The sequence below is a fragment of the Lycorma delicatula genome, chromosome 3 (genome assembly GCF_047948215.1).
Source record: "Lycorma delicatula isolate Av1 chromosome 3, ASM4794821v1, whole genome shotgun sequence".
Classification (NCBI taxonomy): Eukaryota; Metazoa; Arthropoda; class Insecta; order Hemiptera; family Fulgoridae; genus Lycorma; species Lycorma delicatula.
Genome location: NC_134457.1, coordinates 38179690 through 38204467, shown reverse-complemented (window position 1 = coordinate 38204467; position 24778 = coordinate 38179690). Strand labels below are relative to the sequence as shown.

At 30.6% G+C, this 24778-nt stretch overlaps 1 protein-coding gene across 1 annotated transcript in view; it reads right to left on the bottom strand.

Annotated features, from left to right (window-relative positions):
- LOC142321521 (uncharacterized) overlaps positions 1-17937 on the bottom strand; it is an 84903-nt gene extending 66966 nt beyond the window's left edge. Inside the window, exons 1-3 of the mRNA XM_075359673.1 lie at positions 17880-17937; positions 10810-10983; positions 4089-4317 (exon numbers count right to left, since the gene is read on the bottom strand). Coding sequence (XP_075215788.1) covers positions 4089-4317; positions 10810-10983; positions 17880-17912 — 436 coding nt within the window. The 5' untranslated portion in view covers positions 17913-17937. The remainder of the gene's footprint in view (positions 1-4088; positions 4318-10809; positions 10984-17879) is intronic.
- Between the last annotated feature and the right edge of the window lie 6841 nt (positions 17938-24778).

Below are 24778 nucleotides of genomic sequence, written 5' to 3'. Positions count from 1 at the left end.
AATTTGTAACTTTCAATGAAATGCTGGAATCGTTCATGGAATATGAGAAACAAGCCCGCCAAGTTCAGGATCAAAGTTTATCCAATGGCTTGTGCAAAAAATTTTATACCGCCAATTTAGAGGTATATGTAGGGAAACAACCTGAAGAACCTTTTGTTGTAGATAACTCGGGCAAAGAAGTTGTTCTGAGAATGACTGAAAAGGTTTCCGGTTCGGGTAGAAATAAGACTGTTGACAACTTTTTCACATCCATACCTATTTGCGAAGAACTTTTGAAAGATCATCGCTTGACACTCGTCGGAACAGTAAGGAAAAACAAACGTGAAATACCAATCGCTTTCATCGATACCAAACAACGTCCTGTAGGAAGTTCATGTTTTGCTTTTTAGAAGGACTACACAACGGTTTCATTTAAAGCAAAGATCTAATCCTGCTGTCATCAATGCATAACACCGATACTGTAGACTCAACTGAGAATTCTCATTCTTATGGAAAGCCAGAAATTAATTTGTTCTACAATTCAAGCAAAGGAGGAGTGGACACAGTGACAAATATAAGGAAAGCTATTCAACTGCCAGAGTCTGTAATCGATGGACGATGAGGTTTTACACCCTTCTCGATATTGTATGTTTGAACGGTTACATCCTTCTGAAAAAGAATGTAAACCAGACTATCTTTAGAAGAAAGTTTATTCAAGAGCTACCTTTCGCCTTGTGCAAAAACTGAAACTGAAAAATGAAACTACGGATGTGTGAGATTCTGGGTATCAGCAAACAAGTAGATTAACAACGTGTACTGCCACCAGATGTAGTCACTTCGAGGCAATACTTCCTTTGCAGCTATAAGAAAAATCGGCCGTCAAAGACAAGATGAGCATTCTGCAGTACAGTGTACAAAGTGTGCCCGATTCCAGCGATGAAGATGAAGAAATACCGGTAGACAGTGATTCATCTGTCTAAGCTTTTGTTAGGCTTTGCTTTTGGCCAACCTAGCCACGAATGACAATCAAAACAATTAATTGATGGCTGGCTTTATTCATGTTTTTAAGTATTTTCCTTTTACTATACATTTTATCTGTAGTTTTTCCACAATGATATTTCCATGTGTAAGCAATGTTCTTGAATATATGCCTTCACGTTTTTTCATATCACGTATATTTCAACTTTTAGCAACATTTACAATTACAAATTTTTTATTTCCTGATAATTATTATTTTTGAATAATTGTTTTAAAACATAATTTTACACTTGCATTTGTAATAAATAAGATTTCTTATACTATTTTCGTACGTAGTTTTTACATACTTTTATATAAAATATGTTTATTTCATATAATAATTGTAAACGTAATTTTTCACAATAACTAAATAATATATACATTTTATAATATAAAAAACCTTTTTTTATATTATACTGTTTATGTTAAACATATATCTGGATTTTTATAAAAGTTTGATTATAAAAATAAACATTTTCTTTACATTTTGTACATTATTGCGTAACTGGGACGAAACCTCCATTGAGCGAGAGTTGGCGATTCAAATTTTAAGCGACCGATAGAGGGTTAAGACAGGTCCTATCACGGCTGCTGTTTTCCACCTTGTTCTAGCCTCTGCTAACCTCTTTGTTTCAGCATATTTTCCCTTTTCCATAATCTCTCCAACATTTGAAATCTCTTCCTTCCCTTCCATTTAACAAGCCTTCTATCGCATTCACTAATAAATTACCTTCTTCTCACACAGTGTCTTAGCCAGTTACTTTTCCTATATTCAATCACACTTAGCATTTTCTTGTTCTTTGAGTTTCTCCTTAATACTTGTTCACGGTCTTGCTAAAAGAAATTTACCATTCTGTGCTACACCTCAAAAGCCTAATTTATTTTTTGTCTGCCTTATCATCCACATTTCAGCTTCACAGAGCATCACATTCCAAATAAAACTAAGCTATACATTAACTAAAAAGTTAACATACTATAGTTATCATACTACTATAAACAAGAACTTGTTGTGAACATTTCACAAGATTAACAAAATAAAACTTCAAAAACAAAAAATAAAGTGTCTGACATTACATATATTTCAAAGATTTAAAAAACATTCTAAACAGAGTTACAATGACAGTACACATAATATACATTTTACATTCATAAACACATAATTTAGAATACCAGTTTGTTAGTTAAATAGTCCTACACAAAAAAGTAAACTAACCTGTAAACTAATCAACCCTGTCATAAGGCAGTTCATCTGGGATTAATTGTTCCCTTCCCTTATCATGCATTTGCACTTCCTTGGATAGATATCAAAAGAGGCCAATGCTGCCTTGTCACCTGTGGCATTACTTGCTGTTACCATCTAGCAGTTAACAACACAGTAGTATCTTTATTAGGCTCGCTGTGGAGTTCCACTATCTGTGGAACTCTTGGTAGCTAAATTTATGACTAAGATGTTTTGTCACATTTATTTCTCTTAAAATTTAAATTCTTAACAATTCTAGAATGCTGCATACAATTTCTATTATAGGTGGAAATATAGATATAAAAAACCATGTACAATCCAAGTTAAAACAATTAATAACTAATTCTCTGAGGTATGATTAACATCTGATATTCATTAAATTTAATTAAAAATACATGATCTAAATTTTGGAAAGTTACCACTGTCCAGAAAAATAGTCATCTTTAAAAAAAAACTACCTAGTAACAAGTAACTAAAAATAACTAGCAACATTAAAAAATATCTAGTAACAATTACTAAAATTAACTAGTAACTAAAAAAAAACACAAAAATTAAACTAGTAACTAAAATTAACACCAGCAGGTTTAGTTACTATTATGTACAAAACGCACCACAAAAAAAATTAATTTCATAATTAAAAAATTATTTTTTTAATTTTAAAGCTACCTTTATCAAACACGGTTCTATAATAATATTGTAATGTAGGCAATTTTCATATATATTAAATGAACTTAAAAAATCAGCTGCCATGAAAAAAATTTCAGTCAGAATTTATACACAATTAATATAAATTAAAGCATTACTGCACAAACAACAAATAAGTTTTTTAATATTGAACAAAAAAAAAATTTACATCTTCAGAGATAAATAAAATGAATTTAAATAAAGTAAAAATAAATAAACTAGAAATAATTTAAAAACATTTTTATTAGTTCTGCAGGTCATTATTGACTTCCATGGTAGGGTGACATTTTTGCCTATCAATTGAATCTATGTCTAGATTTGGTTCCAAATAAAAATTCATCATATAAAAAACAAGGCAATATTAGGCCATCAGCTTACAGTTTGTAAGAAAGATTAAATAAATTCCTGTTATGAAAACAGAAAACTAAGTTCTTTAACATTTCATTCATTTGCATTACATTTCATTCAATAAATGTTACTACCCTAATGCTCAGCCCTAGGCAACTTACCATACCTACTTAAAGGCTATATTTCCTAAGCTAACAATGCAAGAAGTAAAGGTGAAAATATTTCACAATTATGATGCCAAAATGCCTATTGTTCATTGTATAGAAACTTTTACATATTAACGTTTGACTTCAAGTTTTGTTATATGTCAGATGTAACTATATAAAGTATAATGAAGAGGTTTTCTATGTAAAATAAATAGTTTTTTTTTCTGGAGCTGTAAAAGCAATCATACTTAATCACAACATCTTTCAACATGGCAACTTGAGTTCAATCTCTTTTATTTAGCAAACTTCTATCTACTTATCTTTTAAAAATAAGACTGGCTCCTTTGTGATAATGCAATATTTTGAAAAAGCTATATTTACAATAAAATTATAAAAAAAGCATTTTACCAAAAAGAATATAATTAGCTCAAAAATGTGGGATTTAATATAAAAGGGTATCATGTACAACAAAAAAAGTTATGTATACCAACGAACTGTAACTTTTATTATTAGCCATTAAAGTAGCCTACAAAAGTCACTGCAATCCACTAAATTTTTGTTTTTTTTTAATATGTTAAATGGAACAAATGATCACAACTGAAAATTTTAGAGATTAAGATAATAACCTTTTTTCTTTACTTTAAAAATTACTCTAACAGAATTAATGAACTTACCTTCTTTAGTTTTATCCTCTGGGGTCGAATCCAATGAACTGCAATACCGATTCTGAGGCAAGGGAAGAGGCTGAGGTTTCTGTATTTTTGTAGGGCTTCTCTGGTGTGTTGATGTAGAATGTGCATGAGGAAGATGCTGAAGTGTTGGCTCAGATATAGGAGTGTTTACAGGTACAATGGCAATTAAGTTTGGATTTGCCTGATGTTGCCTGTAGATTGCTGTATGCACCTGTTAAATAAATTAAATGTGTAGGAAACTTTATAAGATAAACATGCATGAATACTTTTGGCCAGATGGTGGACAATTAATGGGCAACAGATGGAACATATAATTTAATACACACTTTCTTATCTCATCAGAAGTTATGTTTTAAGAACTTCCTCTTTCTGAACTCGCTTCAATGACTAATATTAAGCTCTCTTCAATATATATATCATATGGTCTCCCAAGTGTACAAAGTATCCACAATCAGATGGAAATGTCCAAATCTGACAAACCAGTCCAGAGCATCAAGTCACTTGATGTAGAGTTTCCAGATCACCGTCAAACGCTCAAAGTGGAAACTCAATAACAATATGTTCTATTGTCTGCTCTTCTGCTCCACAGTTGCAGTCAGCAGATGGAAACCATCTCTTCAAGGTGTAACCACTCCTCCCTTGACCGATCCTAATGTGGTTCAACATCGACTGGGTTTGGCATGGTAGTTGGACTAGGTGGGCATTACCCAATAATGCTGTTCATTTCAGCGTTGTCACCACTTGGAGGCCATGTCAACAGAATTGATATTTTTAAATCACCCAGGGTGTTTGTGTGACCTCAGCCAAGTTGTTGGTAGATCTTGAAGGGCATCGTACAAGGAAGAGTTCTTATGAGAAGTGATCCTCTTGAGCAAGTCTACCTTAGCTGCTTTCCTCCTCAGATCTTGCGGAGCAATATTAGCCAGGACAGGCAACCATTGAATGGGAGTAGATCTAACAGTACCAGTGATAATCCTTATGGCTTCATTGAGCTGCACATCAATCTCTGTTGTATGGGCGCTGTTTTCCCACACAGGGGTGCCATATTTACCAGCTGAATAGACAACAGCAATTGCTGCATAGCGTACAGTATTGGCATCTGCACCCCAACCCCGGGGATCGTGCGAAGTAGATTTAGTCTTAAGCCCCGAGTTTCTTAGATAACCTGATGTACTGTTGTTTAAATGTCAAGTATCAACCCAGAATGATTCCCAAATATATTGAATTGTAGTTATGGGGCATTTCGATTCTGTCAAAAGTCATGTAGCTTCCTTAGACTTCTTTATTATTTAGATGGAATGCAGTAACCTCAGTCTTATTTGGGTTAGGTTGAAGTCTCCGTTTATGTAAGTAATCACTCAATTTCGTCATATCACCTGTCAGCATATTCCCACAGTGCACAAGATTCTTACTCTGGAAGACCAATACTAGATCATTCGCATATTGAATTTTCATGGAGTCCGTGTCTGGCATGTCATGGATAAACAGATAAAATAGAATGGGGCCAGAACTGATCCCTGAGGTAGGCCATTATTCAGAGTGCTTCAGAGAAGCTCCATCTACTAGCTCATTAATTCAAGGACACCTTAAAGCGCCTGTCAGAAAGCTCTCTTCAATAAAATCATATTTCACTTGCTTTTGTCAAGTTACAAGAATATATTCCTCATGCTCCACAGTAATTGTTCTACTTATTTTCTTTCGTTGTAGATATTTTTCTATCAAAATGTGACAATATATTGACCTATAAAGAAGTTTATTCAAGACGTTTTTCTCAAGAGATAATTTCTAAACGAGTTCTACAAAAAAAAAAAAAAGAAATGATCTAAGGGTAGTACTAATCTTTATTCTCTCAATGACAGTAAACAATTTTAGTTACTCACTACATACTCTTAATAGACATTGTCATTTTCACCTCTTTTCCCCATTCGTTGCTGCCAACGAATAGTGTAGGTTCAATACTTACGTTCTTGGCAAGCTACAAATATCTACTGACCATAATTATTAAACTTTATAATTTGTTGATAAGTATTTCTGGTTTACAGTCTGCTTCTATTTTAATACTGCCTTCAAAATCAAACTCATTATTAAATCATTGAATCAACTCATGAAAAAAAAATTTCAGAACCTTTACTTACTCTACATAGAATGTAAGTATTTGTTTTCATATATCAGGCCATTATGAGGGAAATTGAATCAACTCATTAAAAAAAAATTTCAGAACCTTTACTTACTCTACATAGAATGTAAGTATTTGTTTTCATATATCAGGCCATTATGGGGGAACAGTCATAACCAATAAAAATGCTGCATCACCAGTAACAGAGTGAACAACAGTAACAAAGTGAAAATTACAATTCATTTTGCTTAATTTAGGAAAATTTTAATTTTTCATTTTTATATGGATTTCAGTATTACTTTCATGACCCATCTTTTTGTTTTTATCTATGTCAACAGAAATGAATTTGTAGTTTGCAATAATAAGCACTGATGAAATAATATAATGCGTTAAGATTAGGAAAATGTTTTCTCTGTAGCTGCTGTATTAAATATATTCCTTATTTTCGGAGAAATGAAATAAGAGATTCTGCAAACAGCATTAATGTCATGACTGAAAAGTGGTCTATAAGGCATAGGCAGTAATGAAAGCAAACATAGAACTTATGAATGCATATAAGCATGCTTTCAAGAAATCAACTATAAAGACCTCTGAATGTAAACATTGGCATATACGGATGGAAAAATTAGAAAACATGGAAAAACACCAAGCAATTGCACAAAAGCATTATTAATTTACACCATTATTAATTTTAAACAAAAAGTTATTAAAGAAATTGTTCCTAAATGTTATGTTAAAATATTTCAATCGCTAGTCTCACCAGTAAATACATGTGTAAAAAAACTTTACTTATACATGTTATTTACATAAATTCTGTTATTAATAGTAAAAAAATTGTTGAATAACCTACTTTTGGGAGATAAATACTGAAATGTCAATGAAAAGTCATATTTTATTAGATTCCTTGCCATAAAGAAATCCTTTTATAACATACGATGAAGTGCTACCAGATGTTTCAAGTATAATTTCACACATAACTGCTGTTGAAATTCTAGTTAAGTAAATTTTTATTTTGTAGAGATCAACCAGTAGCTAAAAAATTAAGTTTAGCTTGCTTAATGCTCTTTTGGGGTTATACATAGTCTCATTAATTTATTCTGTCTAGCAATGTGCGTAGTAATTTTGCTTGAAATAAAGTGAAATATTAAAATATCCATTCTTAAATAATTTCTAAAATCTTTGAGTTCATTCTACTGCAGTTCTCTCAAAAAAGGTACATACTCAAATCGGTCTCCATTTGCCATCCAATGTTTTACCCATGTCTCTCAGAAATTACAGTGCATTTTAAAATACACAAGTAAAGCCACATATTTAACTACTTGAACATTTTTTTTTTTTTTGTAAGGCATAACATTGAGAAAATAATTATAATTTATAAGCTGTAATTACTTTGGGCTGTTAACAAAGGAGTTTCTGACTTTATTTAAGTACATGTTTCAGTTCAAATGGTCGATATTTCAACATAGATATATGTACAAAATTAAAACAATACGTTTCACTCTGCTCCAATGATTATGACAGTACATCTTTAATATTAATATTGGTTGTACATTTGCTAATATACATAAAAAAGAATAAATATTTAGAAAATATTCAGTATAAAGGTAGAGGGTATACTAATAATATTAGCAATTAAGACATTATTACAGTGGTTTCCAATTTTCCTTCTACATTTCATATATCATACACCAATTAGTGACTCATCTGCCTTCTTAGATTTTCCACCAAAAAACAAGAGGCTCTCAACCCTTGCTTGGTCATATGTCCTCTTAAGAGACCACTGGCATTTAACAAGGGAATATCTTTGTCCAGGTAGTCACTTACCAGGCTAGCAAGAATATCAAGGATTATGAATAGTGCACAATGGCATTACTCGCATCATTACAGAAGTCATAACCTGATATAAAAATGCACACAACCTACATCTATATTTTCTGAAAATTCAAGTTTATCAACATATTAAACCGCTGTGTTAATAACTGATATAATATTAAATAAACACCAAAACACAGTTACAGGATCATTTATTAAATTTCCAAAAGTACTTTCATCAACTACTAGCATAGTCAATAGGTGATATTATGGTTATATAAATGATTAAATGAATACATAAATAATTTTGAGTAATAAGCATAAAATCAGCTGGATGTGAATTGTGTTATGTTGTTGTCAATAGTTATAATTTATTAACCAGCCAGCTGGGTGAGGTAACTCCATCTTGACATGGCTAGTTATGTGTTTGATCTAAACAATATCCGAGTGTTTATAGCACCAATGTTCAATAGGGAGAAGAACAAAATTAGAGGCCACTGGTTACCGATTCTAGAAACATCATACTCACTTTTCAAGTGATCACAACATCCACACTCCCCTGCTGAGTTACATCAATGCTGAGTTTCCCGAAGTTACATCAATGGCATCATCGTTACGCAGCATTGAAAGTAGTAGAACGTTTTTGCTTTTCTTGGGGACATATGAAGTCAGTAGGCAATTGTTGGGGCATTTTCCAAATGCAAACATATAGGATTTCAGAGGACAATCCCTAATAACAGTGAGTCCAATCAGGATTTGAAATTTGTTCTTGTGAATTGTACCTACAATATTCAATCTACGATTTAGAAATAAATCATTTGCAACAGGGACAATAGTAAAGTAGTTGTCCATAGTTACATTATGCCCCGTATTGTCTATGGGTTCAATAAGAGACGTTTCACTAAATGCCATAGTCTAAATAAGACTAAGGCATCATTTTAAATATGAGGCTGTTGCCCAGCATATACTTCCAATTTACTTTTACAAGTGCATACACTTTTATCCCATACACTTTGCTGGTTTATTTGGGATATAAACCTGAAATTTACAGCGACCACAAAATTCATCCAGCATTTCGTCAATAGAAGGATATTAACTTATTGAATAACCTTTTGCACATTTTTGAACAAACTGTTCAAAAAGTTGACTAAAGGAGCTAAGTTATCAAAAGGTTTTCTTACAGCTTCTGGTATTTTTTTCATCAAATCGTATAGTTTGTACCGATGTTTGAAACTGTTTGTACCGATGTTTGAAAAAAATTCTGGACATGTGCCATCATTGCTTCGTAACTCAATATTTAGATGACTAGCTTTTTTAACAGTTAAATAAGGCACACCCAAGAAAGCCTTCAATTTAGTTATATTGGTTTGTGGTACATCCCTGATGCCACGTATATATGAATGATTCATTAGCTACAATTTCTGGTTCCTGCAGCAAACAATAAAAAGATCCATGTCATCTAAAAAATAAAAACTCAAACAATCTGTACTTATATTTTTTCCTCTAGCCACTTTTCTTACACCTCACAGTCTAGTGAACTATATTTTCTCTAGCAGTTCGGGTAGGTCATGACAATGCTGGATTGTGCACATACCAATTATTTGCCATTTTACCATGGTAGATTGAACCACCAGCATCACAAAGTCACTCCTTGATTTAAGCATGCACCTGCTGCTTGTTGTTGTGACAGTACATTGGCAATCTTCTTCATCTGATTGTTCTGAATCTGTGTTTTCTTCCTGATGCTCGGGCTCAGCATCTGTGTTAGAAAAAACTTCTGCTTGTAGCTCAACAGCAACTTCTACTTGTAACTCAACAATAACTTCTGCTTCGTCATCAGTCTCACCATGTGTGGACTCGTCACAGGTGAACCCTGGGTTTTGTATGCAGATAACATTTGTTATCATATTCAAAATAATTCTGATTACAAATATTAACGCATTTGTAAATTTTGATGTTTCAGTTTTTAAGTTGTTCTTTATTATGTCTTATCATGTTGTCATTTGATATACTGGGGTAGGTACATGCAGTTATATCATAATTCACCATTTTAATATCATAATTAGATTTAATATTATTTATTTATGTCAAGATTCATTTTTAACCGAAAGATTTTGTCAATTATTTTAGCTATGAAATATGATTGAACTGTTTTAAAATTTATTACAGATCTTATAAACTTGTTAATTTTTGTAGCCCAGCAAGTTTTGGTGGACACTGTGTAAATGAATATAACCTTGAATGGTAGTTTAATTTGTTGACATAATTAAATATATGCTTGTATGTAGATAAATCTTTTCACAATTCTTAATTATTTATTAATTGGATCCTTTATATCTTGAAAATTATTGTCATTTATATAATCAAAATTTAAAATTATCATTTTAAAAATAAACTTAATACGAATAACCTAACATTATTAAAATCAGATAAAACAAATACACAGATTATTAAGTACAAATACAAATTAAAGAATTAATGGATAATTGCATAAATGACAATAATTTCCAAGTTATGCAGGACCCAAGTAATAAATACTTAAGATTTAATAAATGATCCTATAACTGTGTTTTGGTGTTTATTTAATATTTAAATTATACAATTATATTTTCTAAATAACTTCTTCCAATATAAAAATAAACTTGTTAGTTACAGACAATGCAAAACAAATTTCATTATCTTATTAAGCCCATTCCAATAATAAATTAAATAACTGGAACCATTTTATTACTCACATTATCAAAAATTAAATTAAATAAACATGTTTTTACTTACTAGTTTTGGTGGGGCAGGAGGCCGAGGATGATGAAATACGGGAACTTCATTCACAACTGGAACTGGTTGAGGTGGTGATTGTGTTTTTGTACGTATTGTTTGCAGTGCAGCCATGCGAAGTGCTTCTAAATCATCTTCCTCATCATTATCATCCAAGACTTCAATAGGCTCTTGCTACAATCACAATTTAAAAATTACTCAATACCATAAAAATAATATGCAATGAGCATACAATTATTTAGTGACATACAATTATCTAATAATTATTTAAAACACCTCAATTCCTAAATAATTGTAACTGTATGCTAATTAAAAAAAAAAATCTAAAATTCTATTAACAACAAAACTACAACTAGTTATACTATAAAATAAAGTTATTGTTAATAAGTCCATACGTTTATATTAATGAGATTCCCATAAAAGATTCAGTGAAAAATAAATTTGATCTTAAAGCTTCTTCTGCTTGATAATATATCATAAAAGTTTTGTAGCATGTGAAAATGTCAAGCTCATTGGATCTTGGACGGCAAAGAAATGAAGATCATATGACATTCAATGAAGTTCTTGATCAATAAATTTTGTTACATTACTGCAGAATTAGCCTGATTTTAGGCGCTATTCATGAACCGTTTTTTATCAACTTATTCATCTGTACAGCTGTTTAAATATTAATGGTTATACTAATACTATAAACCAGCATTCAAGTAACTGGACATAGGATCTTAATTCAGCCATCACCATTGACACTACTATTTCTTTATCTGGTGACATCTTATCTATAAATTTCTGCTTAGCATTAGCTTGAGCAATCCTGTAACAGAACTGCAGTAAAACTTTTATCAGAAGTCTTTCTACCTTTCATTCAGCGAGTATATTTTTGTAGTCATTTTAGATGTTACCTAACTTTCCATAAATAATGTGTATGATAAAATTTTTATTTTCTTCCTTCAACAATTAATTAAATTTGAGCAATTAGAAATATAGCTCTTTTAAATTTTACTTAATTTACTTAATGTATTTTTATTTGCTTTCAGCCTTTCCCAATCAAACCCACCGGGTTGATCTAGTAGTGAAAGCGTCTTCCCAAATCAGCTGATTTGGAAGCCAAGAGTTCCAGCGTTCAAGTCCTAGTAAAGCCAGTTTTTTTACATGGATTTGAATGCTAGATCGTGGATACCGGTGTTCTTTGGTGGTTGGGTTTCAATTAACCACACATCTCAGGATTGGTCGAACTGAGAATGTACAAGACTACATTTTATTTACACTCATACATATCATCCTCTGAAGTATTATCTAAACGGTAGTTACCGGAGAGGCTAAACAGGAAAAAGAAAGCCTTTCCCAATCAAAATGGACTTTAAGGAAAATGTACACATTATACGTTGCTTTAAAACATAATTTCATGATTTATACAATTTAAGGTTAATAATAGCAATAATAATATTTTTCCTTTTGGCAACAAGGCCTACAGAATCCACTTGCCAAAGGAAGATATTATTATATCATTATTATTAACTTTAAATTATAAAAATGATAGAATTATATTCTAAAAATGTTAGTATTTACAAATATATTTCTGCATTGGCAATAAGGCCTACAAAAAATTTTGATACGGCCATAGGAATTTCTTTGGCCTTATCAATCATTTTCTCTTTTTTTTTTGGTTGAGAAATTATCATGGAATGATTAAACTGATTTTGATTAAAACAAAATCAAACCATACTGTTTTACTTTGAAGTAAAACACTTAATAAAATGTTCACGTTTGTCATTATTAAATGTTAACTATGCTTACGTACATTCCCATCTTTAGTAAAATATTACCTCTTGGTCAGGCATGGCCAACATATGGCCCGCGTAATGAATTTATGTGGCCTGCAAAAAACGGTTCAAATATTACCTTTTTTTTTTTTTTTTTTTTTTTTTACATAATAGAATAATAGAAATACAAAAATTATTTAAAAAACTTGCCAAGAAATATTTAGTAATCTTCAGCTCAACTTGTATTTGTGAACAAACCTTTTCTTTAATGAATCTAGTACAACAAATTCCATAATAAAATTTTGTTTACTTAAATGAATCATTTTTGTATTAACATTTTTTAATTTTAATATTTCATTCAGCCCATGAATAATGCTTTCTTTCCAATTTTGCCCGGAGGCAAAAACTGTTGGCCATGCTTGCTCTTTGTACTCCCTCAATCTAAATCTCAGAACATAAAAATGGGTTGTCAGATCATTATTTGGAACTCATAGTATGAATCTTGTAGATAGTTTCACAACGTCCTTGTAAACCATTTTGAAGCCAATAAGCAACTTATTTTTTTTTTAAATTACAATATCCACATCTATCAATTTTGAGGTGAAATAGAACAGTTTTCATATAGTCCAATACAATACTTGACTTTTAATAAATTATGGAACCATTTAAAAAAAATTTTCCACTAATTTATTTAAAATATAATTAAAAGATTTACTTTTATGGAAACAACATTATTCTGTCCTTGAATTTTTTAAAATAATACAAGAAATTTAAAAAGAGTAATGCTCCATCCTTGCTCATCAAGTATATAAATATGTGCCTGATTTGTGATTTATTATGTAGTTATTTTTTTATATTTACAACTTTGATGTATTTATCTTAATATTATTTCATTTGTTTACATTTTAAATAATAAATAAGAACTTTAATCGCATCTTTTATCTTATAATTAATTCTTATTTTGTGATGTAGCCATGATCAGATTTTAATATGGTTTCCTTTGATCCATCCAGCAAATGCTGGTACAGTTCCTTTTTATTCATGGGATATCATATATATTCATTCCAGATATGACCGATATAATACGATATAATATATTGATGTTATATACCAATCAGAATAACAGATTATTAACACAATAACCTCCCATCTTGTGTGTGGTCCTCTTCTTATCCCATTAACTTAGCACTTCCATACATTCTTTAGAATGCATCCATTATCCTTTGAAATCACAAACTCAAACCGTAACTATGCCAGTATCCAGTAGAGTGTTTTTTAGCATGAGTTTATTGTACAATATGTTCCTGGTACTTAAATTATGAAATCAAAACTTTTGAGATTTTTCCAATAACGCTTGTAAAGAATTTCAGTACTTGACAATAAGTGGCTTTTATTTTTTTTCGGTCACATTCACATGAACAAATGTCCTATCAAACTTAATTTTCCCTCTGGCCACCAATTGGTGTTTTTTCAATAAAAATTTAATCTTAAGAACAAATTAAGATATTTTAAAAACATTTGAGTTAGTGTAACAACAGTATCTTCTTAAAAAAATAAACAAGGTTGAAAAATTCAAAATAGCGGTCATTTAAATTTTTTAATCATTAAATAGCCCCATAAATATTAGTTTAATCAAATAGGCTTCGTTAGATATAATGTTAAGCCTTTAATTATGAACAAACTATTGATAACAATTGTTATCAACAAATATAACACCCAAGGTATGGATGAAACTTAATCACAAAAAATTTACATTGACAATTTTGTGACTGTTTTCAATTCCTTCGCTAACTGAATTAAAGACAATCAATAATTATTTTTATTATTATTTATAACAGAATGGCAGTTTTATGATATATATAAGATATAAATGAATTGTTTTTAAAATGTATATATAAACAAACGAGCTAAAGGTTAGCAAGAAACAAAGAGCAAATTTTTTACTAGCAGTATGACAAAGTTTAGAAAACAACTGATGGTTGTATCTGTGCAATAGAAAACAATATTTCTCTTTTAAACAATTAAATTCTAAAATCTTATCAGTTTTTTGGTTACGCCATAAAGTAAATCTATGGCCCTTGTTATTTTTTAATATTTATATAAGACTAGCAGACACGGCTATGCTGTGCTATTACTAGATATGAGTACATATATAGACTGAATGAACACAATTGAAAGTTTGATAAAACAATAATAAAAAAACTGAACATTATGAAATTTCACAAAATTTAACCTTTCCCTTTTTCCTGCATGTAAATCAGTCCAGTTGTTTTTTAGTCTTTAGCAGAACATATAAGAACATTACCTTTTATATATATAAAAGGAAAAACTCTGTTTTTAAATTTGTTTCGTAAATATCTAGCAGTAAATACCCCCACCTAGCAGTAAGTATAGTTTGCAAAAACTTTTTTTTTCACATAATTATATACATTCTGAATATGAGCCAAATTGGTGCATAAATACAATCTTTTCAAATATCTCAAACCTAGCGCCACCTAGCAGGTCCATTTTCACAAATATTTCTTTTCATGTAACTAACATATACTCTGAATATGAGCCAAATCAGACCAGAAATACAATTTTTGAAATATCTCAACCTCAGCACCACCTAGCGTGTACAAACTAATTCAGAAACCTTCGCTAGCATGCACACAACTTGTTTTGTTGCAAAGTTTCATTGCAATCTGATAAATGGTATAGGAACATATACAGGACAAACAAACATAATTCATTTATACATATATATACACACAAGATATAAATTTATTATGCATTCCAAGTTCCTGCTTTTGTTCCTGCATTTCTGATAACACAAAGCTTTAGAGAAGCACAAGTTTTATTAAGGAAGTAGAATATTTACAAATTGGTGTAGATAATGGGTACTTACGTATTAACGCCTCCGCAGCTACAGCTTCATTTAATGGAAAATGAGTCGATATGGAGTTTAACATAGATTCAAAACAGTCTCTTTATTAATTTTAATAAATGGTTATTTATATTTATTTATTTTATAAATATAATTTAACCAAACTTTTAACCTACACTCACTTCACTCGGTAACCTTGACTAATTAACAGGAGTGTTTTTATTATTTAAATAAATAATTGCAATAATTACTGAATTTATTAAATAAATACTCAAAAGATTACAGTGTTAATTAGTCAAGGTTAGCGAGCGTAGGTTAAGTTTGGTTAAATTATATTTATAAAATAAATAAATATAAATAACCATTTATTAAAATTAATAAAGAGACTGTTCATTTTCCACCGAAATCGGATTGACTACTTTAAATCCATCCATTTTCGTCACTTTAAAAAGTGACGAAAATGGATGTGTTTATCTTTTGGCGAGTTAGAAAATAGTATATTACTCAAGAAAACAATTTTTTTTAAATATTAAAAAAAAAATATTTTTTTGACTACTACAAGATGGAAAATGATCACACCAAATATAATCAAAATCAAAAAATCATGCAATGAATTTGTTGAATTAAAATGGAATGCCCTGTGTTTCAAAGACAGTAGTAAATATTACAGGTCTATAACAGTTTCCCAACAAATGGATGTCAATATTACAGATTGCAAAATTCATCAGAGAAGACAATAAATATGTACAAGTTAAAATCTAATGCAAAAATAAAAAAAAACAATAATTCACTAATATACTGAAATTGTGGAAATTTAAGGCAAAAAGGCCATATTGAAATATAAATAGATCAACTGCAAAGTCCTAATATACTGCCAACAGGGCAGTTCAATGGTTTATTTATATCTAGAATTGCTAGAACTCAAAAGAATTTTCTTTTATAAATAAACGACATTCGAGTTAAATAATCAAAACAACAAAAATTTAGAATAAGTAGTCCACATCTATCAAATAAAATCACAGTCTCTACAAAGAATTAGAATTTAATCAAAGCTTTATTTTGGAGAAGACTATTTTAGAGATTATATAAAAAGTAATGTATTATTAAGATGTAACTTACAACACTTTAAGAGAATAAACTAAATATTTTTTGGCAAGATTGGGCAAGGGCCAATTTTTCCCTACTAAACTATCTTAATAAAGATTGTATAGTAGTAATAATTGCAATGGCCTAGGTTTAAAATCACTAAACATCTTGTTTGTTCACCTTTACATTCAAGTAAACACGAACAAATCTAAGTTGACACTTCAGAATACAGTATTTAACTAGCCCTGATTTAACAACTGCAAACATTTTGACAGGTCTCAAAAAATATACAGAAAAATAACTGACTAATCAGAAAGCTGTATATAAAAAAAATCTTTACATGTCAATTTAACTTGGGTCAGTTACAAAATATATTACATTTAACATTCTGTAATCAGTGGAACTAGCAATAACTTTCTATTTAAGGAAAAAGCATTTTTGGGTATTTCAATAAGCATACACATACTATGAAAACAATCAGTACATTCATTTTTATAAGTGTTACGAATTATTAAAAATAAACAAAATTATCCTTTATGATCTGGAGTATATGGTTTAGGAAATACAATATTAACTAATTGCAGCAAGCTTTTCACAGTGAATTCAAAAGAGAGATCTTTAAACTGAACAACGAAGCTCCAAGTAGTACAAAGAAAATTTTAAACATTTAGAGGCAGGGAACTTGCGGACTAAAGAATCACCACAATTTTCTATGACCATGTAATTGAAGTAATTTTTTAAAAATAAATGTGGAAAAATTAAAACCAGATAATTAATTCTGTATAAATATAAAACTAATAAAATATTTACAATCTATAAATAACGTACTGCGGACATCTTGTTTCGCCACATCCAGCATATAACATTGTATAAATAATTGTCAGTCCATTAATCATACCGTAATAATATTAAATTAATATAAAACACGCACAACGTAAAAGCAGAAATTGATTAATTAAAAATAATTGTCTTAGACAGAGTAATACAAAAGTGGGCCAGAAATTTCTCGACAAACATTAAACGCCAATCAGACTTTATAATCAATAAATTAAGGGACAATAAAATTCCAAAAATAATCATTTAGAGGAAAGAATAAATCTTGTCAAACAGAAATTTTAAAAAAGAGCACGTATTAAAGTCGATAAGACGGACACCTATGAATAAATGCTACAAATATCACAGTGAACGTTGTCTACGATGTATGTTGCCGTTCCGCTCATAAAAGCAATTTGATACAAATAACTTATTATGGAAAAAAAACCTATTCTGAAAAAAACCAGCAATAAAGGAAACACTAAATCGGTTTCATTACTAATATAGAAATTTACACCAACAGATAATAAAAATTAAACACAAACCTTCACTTTCAATAGCTCCTGTGTCGCAGCCATTAGTGTGAGATTATTTAATGCACTACTGACAACACAACAAAACTGAAGTATTTAGGTAAGGAAAAAATAAATGACCTCTTCCGTATTATTGGCGAATGTGTGTGTAGTGCGTATGTACTTATGTGTGTATATGTATGTATGAATATATATATATATAAAATATACAATTGTATTGTGTATATTACTGTAAATGTTCAATATATATTTGTAATACGATATATAAAATTTATTTGTGGAAAAAATCATAGCTTTACATGCTTATTTATTTAACATAGCCATTCATAATCAAGTTATGATTAAACAAATTAGGATTTTAACAATTATATTCTTCCAAAATATTAATAATCATTTTTAAAGCATTATTTTTAGCATTTTATAATGTAAATTTAAAAAAATTACTAAACACGATTTTTAATCTGTTTAAAAATATGCTTTGTTCGTAATATTCAGTTTCTATTTTTACTTCAGTAGTAGTAGCACAAAAATATATGAATGCTTGTAACAGAGTGATATTGAGGTTCATTCTTTTAAAAATTACAGAACTAATTTTGCCAAATCTGACGAATGTACTTAGATAGATACTAATAAATACAAACAACTTCTTTTAATTAATTCATTAACATTTTATAATACACACCTGACACAATTTGAAAAAATCAAAATTCCAAGTGTAACATTAAATAAATAAATCCTGGTGAGTCACCCTCAAAAACTTAGAACAATTTTTCAAGATACAAATATGCTGCTAGATAATTATTTGAGGCCCAATAAGTATCTAGACCAATATTTAAAAATATAATGCTTCTCAAATGATAACATCATGAGAATATCTAACTAGCTATGAAATTATGTCCTTACCTTTTTCCTGTCTAGCCTCCAGGAATTACCATCAGATATAACTTCAGAGGTTGATATGTATGAGTGTAAGTGAAGTGTAGTCTTGTACAGTCTCAGGTAGACTATCTCTGAGATCTGTGGTTAATTGAAACCCAACCATCAAAGAACACCAGTATCCATAATCTAGTATTCAAATCTGTGTAAAAGTTACTGCCTTTACTAGGACTTGAACACTGTAACTCTCGACTTCCAAATAAGCTGATTTGCGAAGACGCATTCACCACTAGACCAACCCAGTGAATCAGGACATTATGTCCTATTTTGGCTAAAGCTAAGTATTCAGAATAGTTTCCTATTCTGAGTAGTCTAGTACATTTTCTCATTGTACTACTTCTTCATATTTTTTTCTGTCAGTCCATTTGCTCTTCTTCATACCTCTATGCCCTTATCATTGCTCCTTCCCATTTTTCCTGTCTTTCTTATTGACCATACTTTGCATATTCATACATAGTACACTCCCAATATAAAGCTTCACAAATATTTTGTAGTTAACATTAAATCTATTCCACATTAATATAGGGAAACTTATATTGTCTGGATTCACTGGAATTAACTGGATGGATTGCAATTATCTAACTTTAAATATGGATTAAACTGTTGCACTGCGCCTCTCAGGTGGATGTAACATTGCTAATCATTAACATTACAATTCCCATTAATAATAACAATAATAGTTCTGTTGACCATAAAGAAAAATTCTTGGGTGTTTTACTACATTGCAAATTTTCTTCAGCTAATCAAATTGGTTTGTTTGCCGGAAAATTAAACCATACTGTTTTGCCTGGAAGCTCCTTAATGAAATGCTAAGCTTGTCATCATTATTAAATAATATGCTTAAGAATATTCTCATCTGAAGTATAACGTCATCTCTTGGGGCTCCCTTAAAAAATCAGAATTTGGTTTCAAGATTAAAAAATTGGCTGTCAGATCATTGTTTAACTAACACATATCTATATTTAGAAAATAAATTTTGTATTTTTTTATCAAGCAATCTTCTGCTAAACAGAATATTCATGCTTAAAAATAATAATATCCACACCTGTTAAACCAGACAACAAAACTATTTTTGTATAACTCAACACAATACTTTGGTTTATAGGAAAGGTCTTATTATGCTTCTATTGCCATTTTTAATAAATTATCTAACTATTTAAAAATTCTTCCCACCAATTTATTTAAAATACAATTAAAACATCTTCTTCTACAGAATCAAAATTATTCTGCTGAATTTTAAAATTATTTCAATTAAGAAATTAAAAAACCCAGAATTTATCTATCTTCAAGTACATGAATGTGTGCTAATAATAATTTTCATTAATACTGTCTGAATTGTGAACTATTTTGTAGTTATTTTATCCAAAAAATATACAATGAAGTTGTAAACCATACGGTAAGAGTCTTGCAGATATCATTTCTTCCGATGAAAAACAAAGATTTCTGTAATATAAATAAAACTGCTTTTAACAAAATGATACTGATATCAAAAAAGATAAGAGACACTGCATTTCTATTATCAAAATCTGTTATTAATTTAGAATTTTGTTAAAAAAAAAATACATTTAAATATATGTAATTGACAATAGCTGTACAATAATAGATGACAAACAATGTGCCTTCCATATAATAAGCAAAAAATAGAAAAATTTGTTACAAAACTGTTACTGGCCTGATTTCATTTATTAAACAACAAATAATCATAAGAAATGTATTATTTCTGCAAATGTAATATGGATTACATATAAATAAAATCAGGCCAGTAACTGATATCTTTGTTTTTCCTGTGGAAGAAGTGATATCTGCTAGACTATTATCGTATGGTTTATAATATCATTGTATTTTCTTTTTTGATATCATTATGTTGTGTTAGATTAGTCTTTTATTTTTTTTTATGAATTACCAATTGTTATCTTGTGAATTTATTATTAAAATTTATTGCCTTTTTAGAACAAACAAAAATACATTTTTTGAATTTCACAGCAAATTTTTTTTTATTGATAGCCATATCATTCACTTCATTCCATATTTTAACTTTTTTAATCTTGATATTACATTTAATATTACATCTGTGATGTAATATTGCACTTATTACTTTGTAAGTGCAACCCTCGATTTATCATATCCAAGAACACACATTTTATATTATTACTAGCTGACCCGGCAATGCTTAACTATTGCTAGATTTAAGTATATATTATATTTAATTAAAAAAGTATATATTTGAATTGATTGAAAAATAAAAATTAATTTAATCTTTTATATATAAAAATGAATTTTTGTTGTCCCGTATGCTTTCCTATACCACTCTTTCTTTTCCTGTTTAGCCTCCGGGAATTACTGTTCAGGAATTGCTTCAGAGGATGATATGTATAAGTGTAATCTTGTACGGTCTCAGTTTGACCAATCCTGAGATCTGTGGTTAATTTAAACCCAACCACCAAAGAACACTGGTATCCACGACCTAGCATCTAAATCTGTATAAAAGTAACTGCCTTTACAAGGACTTGAAGGCTGGAACTCTCAACTTCCAAATCAGCTGATTTGGAAAGATGCATTCATCACTAGACCAACCCAATGGGTTTTCCTATATCATTCATCTGAATGCGATGAAACTTTCTTGACTTACTGTGCGCACGCCCATGAAGGTTTCTGGATTAGTACGTACCAGCTAGGTGACACTGGAGTCGAGATGTTTTGAAGAATTGTATTTACGGTCCGATTTGGCTCATATTCAGAGTATATATTAGTTATGTGATATTTTTGAGAAAAACGGAAGAAGGGTAAGAGGTAAGAGGGAAAGTGGTGAAGACGTGAAGAGGGAAAGGAGTGAAGAGGAAAAAAGGGAATGTATATATATATATATATACATACATGATAATGTATGTATAATATATATATATATTAAATGAACACAAATGAAAGTTTGATGAAACATTCAAAAACTGAACATTACAGAACATCACAAAATTTAACCATTCCCTTGCTAGCTGGTACGTACTAATCCAGAAACCTTCATGGGCGTGCGCACAGTAAGTCAAGAAAGTTTCATCGCATTCAGATGAATGATATAGGAAAACCCATTGGGTTGGTCTAGTGATGAATGCATCTTTCCAAATCAGCTGATTTGGAAGTTGAGAGTTCCAGCATTCAAGTCCTTGTAAAGGCCTTGAACAAAAATTCATTTTTATGTATAAAAGATTAAATTAATTTTTTTTTTTTTTTCAATCAATTAATTCAAATAGTTCTAATTGAAAAATAAAAACTTTACCAATCGAATTTATTTCTGTTTTATTTATCTCTTTTTTAATAAAACCTGTATAATTTCTTGTAAAAGGGAATTAAAAAAATTGTTTCACTTCAGTACTTTCATTTGCATAACAGCATTTGCATAACAGCTATTAAAACAAGCTACAATATATTTTCTTTTTTCTGTTAAATTTTATTATTTCAAGTACATTATAAAGTTTTTGTATGCTACCTAGTACTATCAAGTACAGCTAGCGAACTGCATGATTCTTGAAGGTAAAATTAAAAAAAAAGAATAAAATGACATATTCGAGTCCCGCGGTTAATTAAATGGAAAAAAACATTGTTTCCATCAAATGGAAACAAAATTCGACGTATTTTTTGAAAGTACTCTTTATTACAAATCTAACTGAACTGAAATATAATGTTTTCATGCTTATTTGTTAATTTTTTTTTCTCATTTTCATTTCACTTGTAGGTTAGGTCATGTTTAGAACTGTATACATATTTTGTTGACTTCACCACCAGTCCAGTTCTACCGACTCTTACCGTCGAAGTTCTAACGAACTTCGTGATTATACACTTTATCTTATACATTCATACTTTATCATAGTATTATTTAATATATTTATTTTTTAAATAATTAATATGGACTTTAATTACACTTTTTTTTTAACTATCGTATATTTTGTGGACTTTACCGTGCTTTCCCGTGATCCATTTAGGCAAATAATGGAGCAGTTGCTTTTATTACCTTTGTAGTAATGTATCTATCCATTTTTGATGTTAGCAATATAATTTATTTTTGTATACTAATCTTTCTATATTTTTCACCTGATTTTATTGGCAATCTCTTACCAGCTTTTTCTGTTTCTGTAGCATCTCTTTCAGTGTAGGATAGTGGCTACCTACCGTAGGTCATAGATTACACATTACACACGTCACAGAAAAAAAAAACTGAAAATACATCATTTTAACATATAATTGACTAAAACCTACAAAACAGAGCTGATTCACGTCCCAAGATGACTACTTTGAAGATAGGATGTGTGAGATTTTCATAGAATATTGGGCATAGGTTAACCATAATTACCTCTCCAGAACAATTCATAAATATTGTAATTGAAGAGTTTACAAACTCAGGAGTTATGTGCGAGAGAAAGACTAGAAACAATGCATATTGATGGAGTTCTGAACTCTATGGACTACACAGAAGAGCCTTCAGTATGGCTGGATCGCAGAAGGAGGTTTACCCCGCATGTAAGAAAAAAATATGAAAAAGCTGGGAAGGCTGTTAAGAACTTATAAAACTACTTGCTAATACTGGAGGGCCGCGCAAATCAAAGAGGAAAGTGTTTGTCCACATTGCTAACTCAATACTCCTATATGGTGACCCAGTTTGGGGCAGAGGTTTGGGGCAGAGCTTTAGATATGGGACGTAGTAGAAGACTCTTTGAAAGAATTCAGAGGAATATGCCACTGAATGTGGCATCAGCGTACTCTTCTGTATTGACTGATGCAAAAATGGTGGTAACAGGGATGATGCCATTACAACAATTGGTAACGGCCTGCACCCAAATATATAAAGGGAGCTCAAAGAGAATGCCTGCACGGTCTTGGTGGAAGAATGGCAGGCCAGGTGGGAGGCATCCACCAAAGATGGGTGGACCCACTGCCTGATAGGACAAATAGAACTGTGGGTCAAGATTTGGTGAGCTGAATTTTTGGCTTGCACAGTTTTTGACAGGCTGTGGGAGTTTCTGGGTATACCTCTGCGAAAGGAGGAGGGCTGAAGACCCCTTCTGCACATATCGCAGTGACCTGAACACACCGGATCATGTAGTGTTCTGGTGTATAATGTAGGAAGATAAGTGCCAGGAGTGTGTGATGGTGACAGGCTTCAACAGTGTAGAGAACATTATTGGAATCATCATATTCGCAGATGTGCAGAATTTTAGCATGCTGTTGAAGTTTGTGACAGAGGTCATGCAAACAAAAGAACGGGAAGCCGAATCCTAAACACAGCTGAGTAAGAAGATTGTGTAGAAAGGAATTGCAGCAGACTAAGGATTGGAGAACAAGGGGGTGATGGACAGCCCTCTGTGGAGCCGTTGTTCATCTGCGCTTGCGTGGATGGGCAGCAGTGATGACACATGGGGACTCTGGATCCCCCGAGCTTGAAGACACCTCCCGGGGCTGAGTAATGCTTAATTGTGCCTTGCGGGGGGGGGGGGGGAGGAGAGTTGGTGAGATAGGAGGTTTAGTTGATAAGGCGCAGGTACACATACGCACTCTTTATAACATCTTGGGAACCTGTTAGCAAGCGTGACACTTTGCCCATAAATGGGGTTCTTCCCACTCACCAGAAAAAAGAAAAAACACACATATAACCCAAAATTAATACAAAATAATCAACATTTTGTAGAAAAAAGGTTTCAGTTATTTTTAAAACTACAAAAAGTATAATAAATAAATCATATGATAAATTAACAGAACATACATTGTAATTCAACTATTCAGAAATGTATAAATAAATTGCAATGATTATAATGAATGCTACATAATGAAGACTATACACACATTAATTCATACAAAAAAAATATATTTTATTCAATGTATATAAAGCCATAAATTCAACACCTTTAGACTCATTTATCAAAAATAAAATGTACTAAATCAATAAAAACAACATGGATCAAATATATTATTAGATCACTCACTAAAGA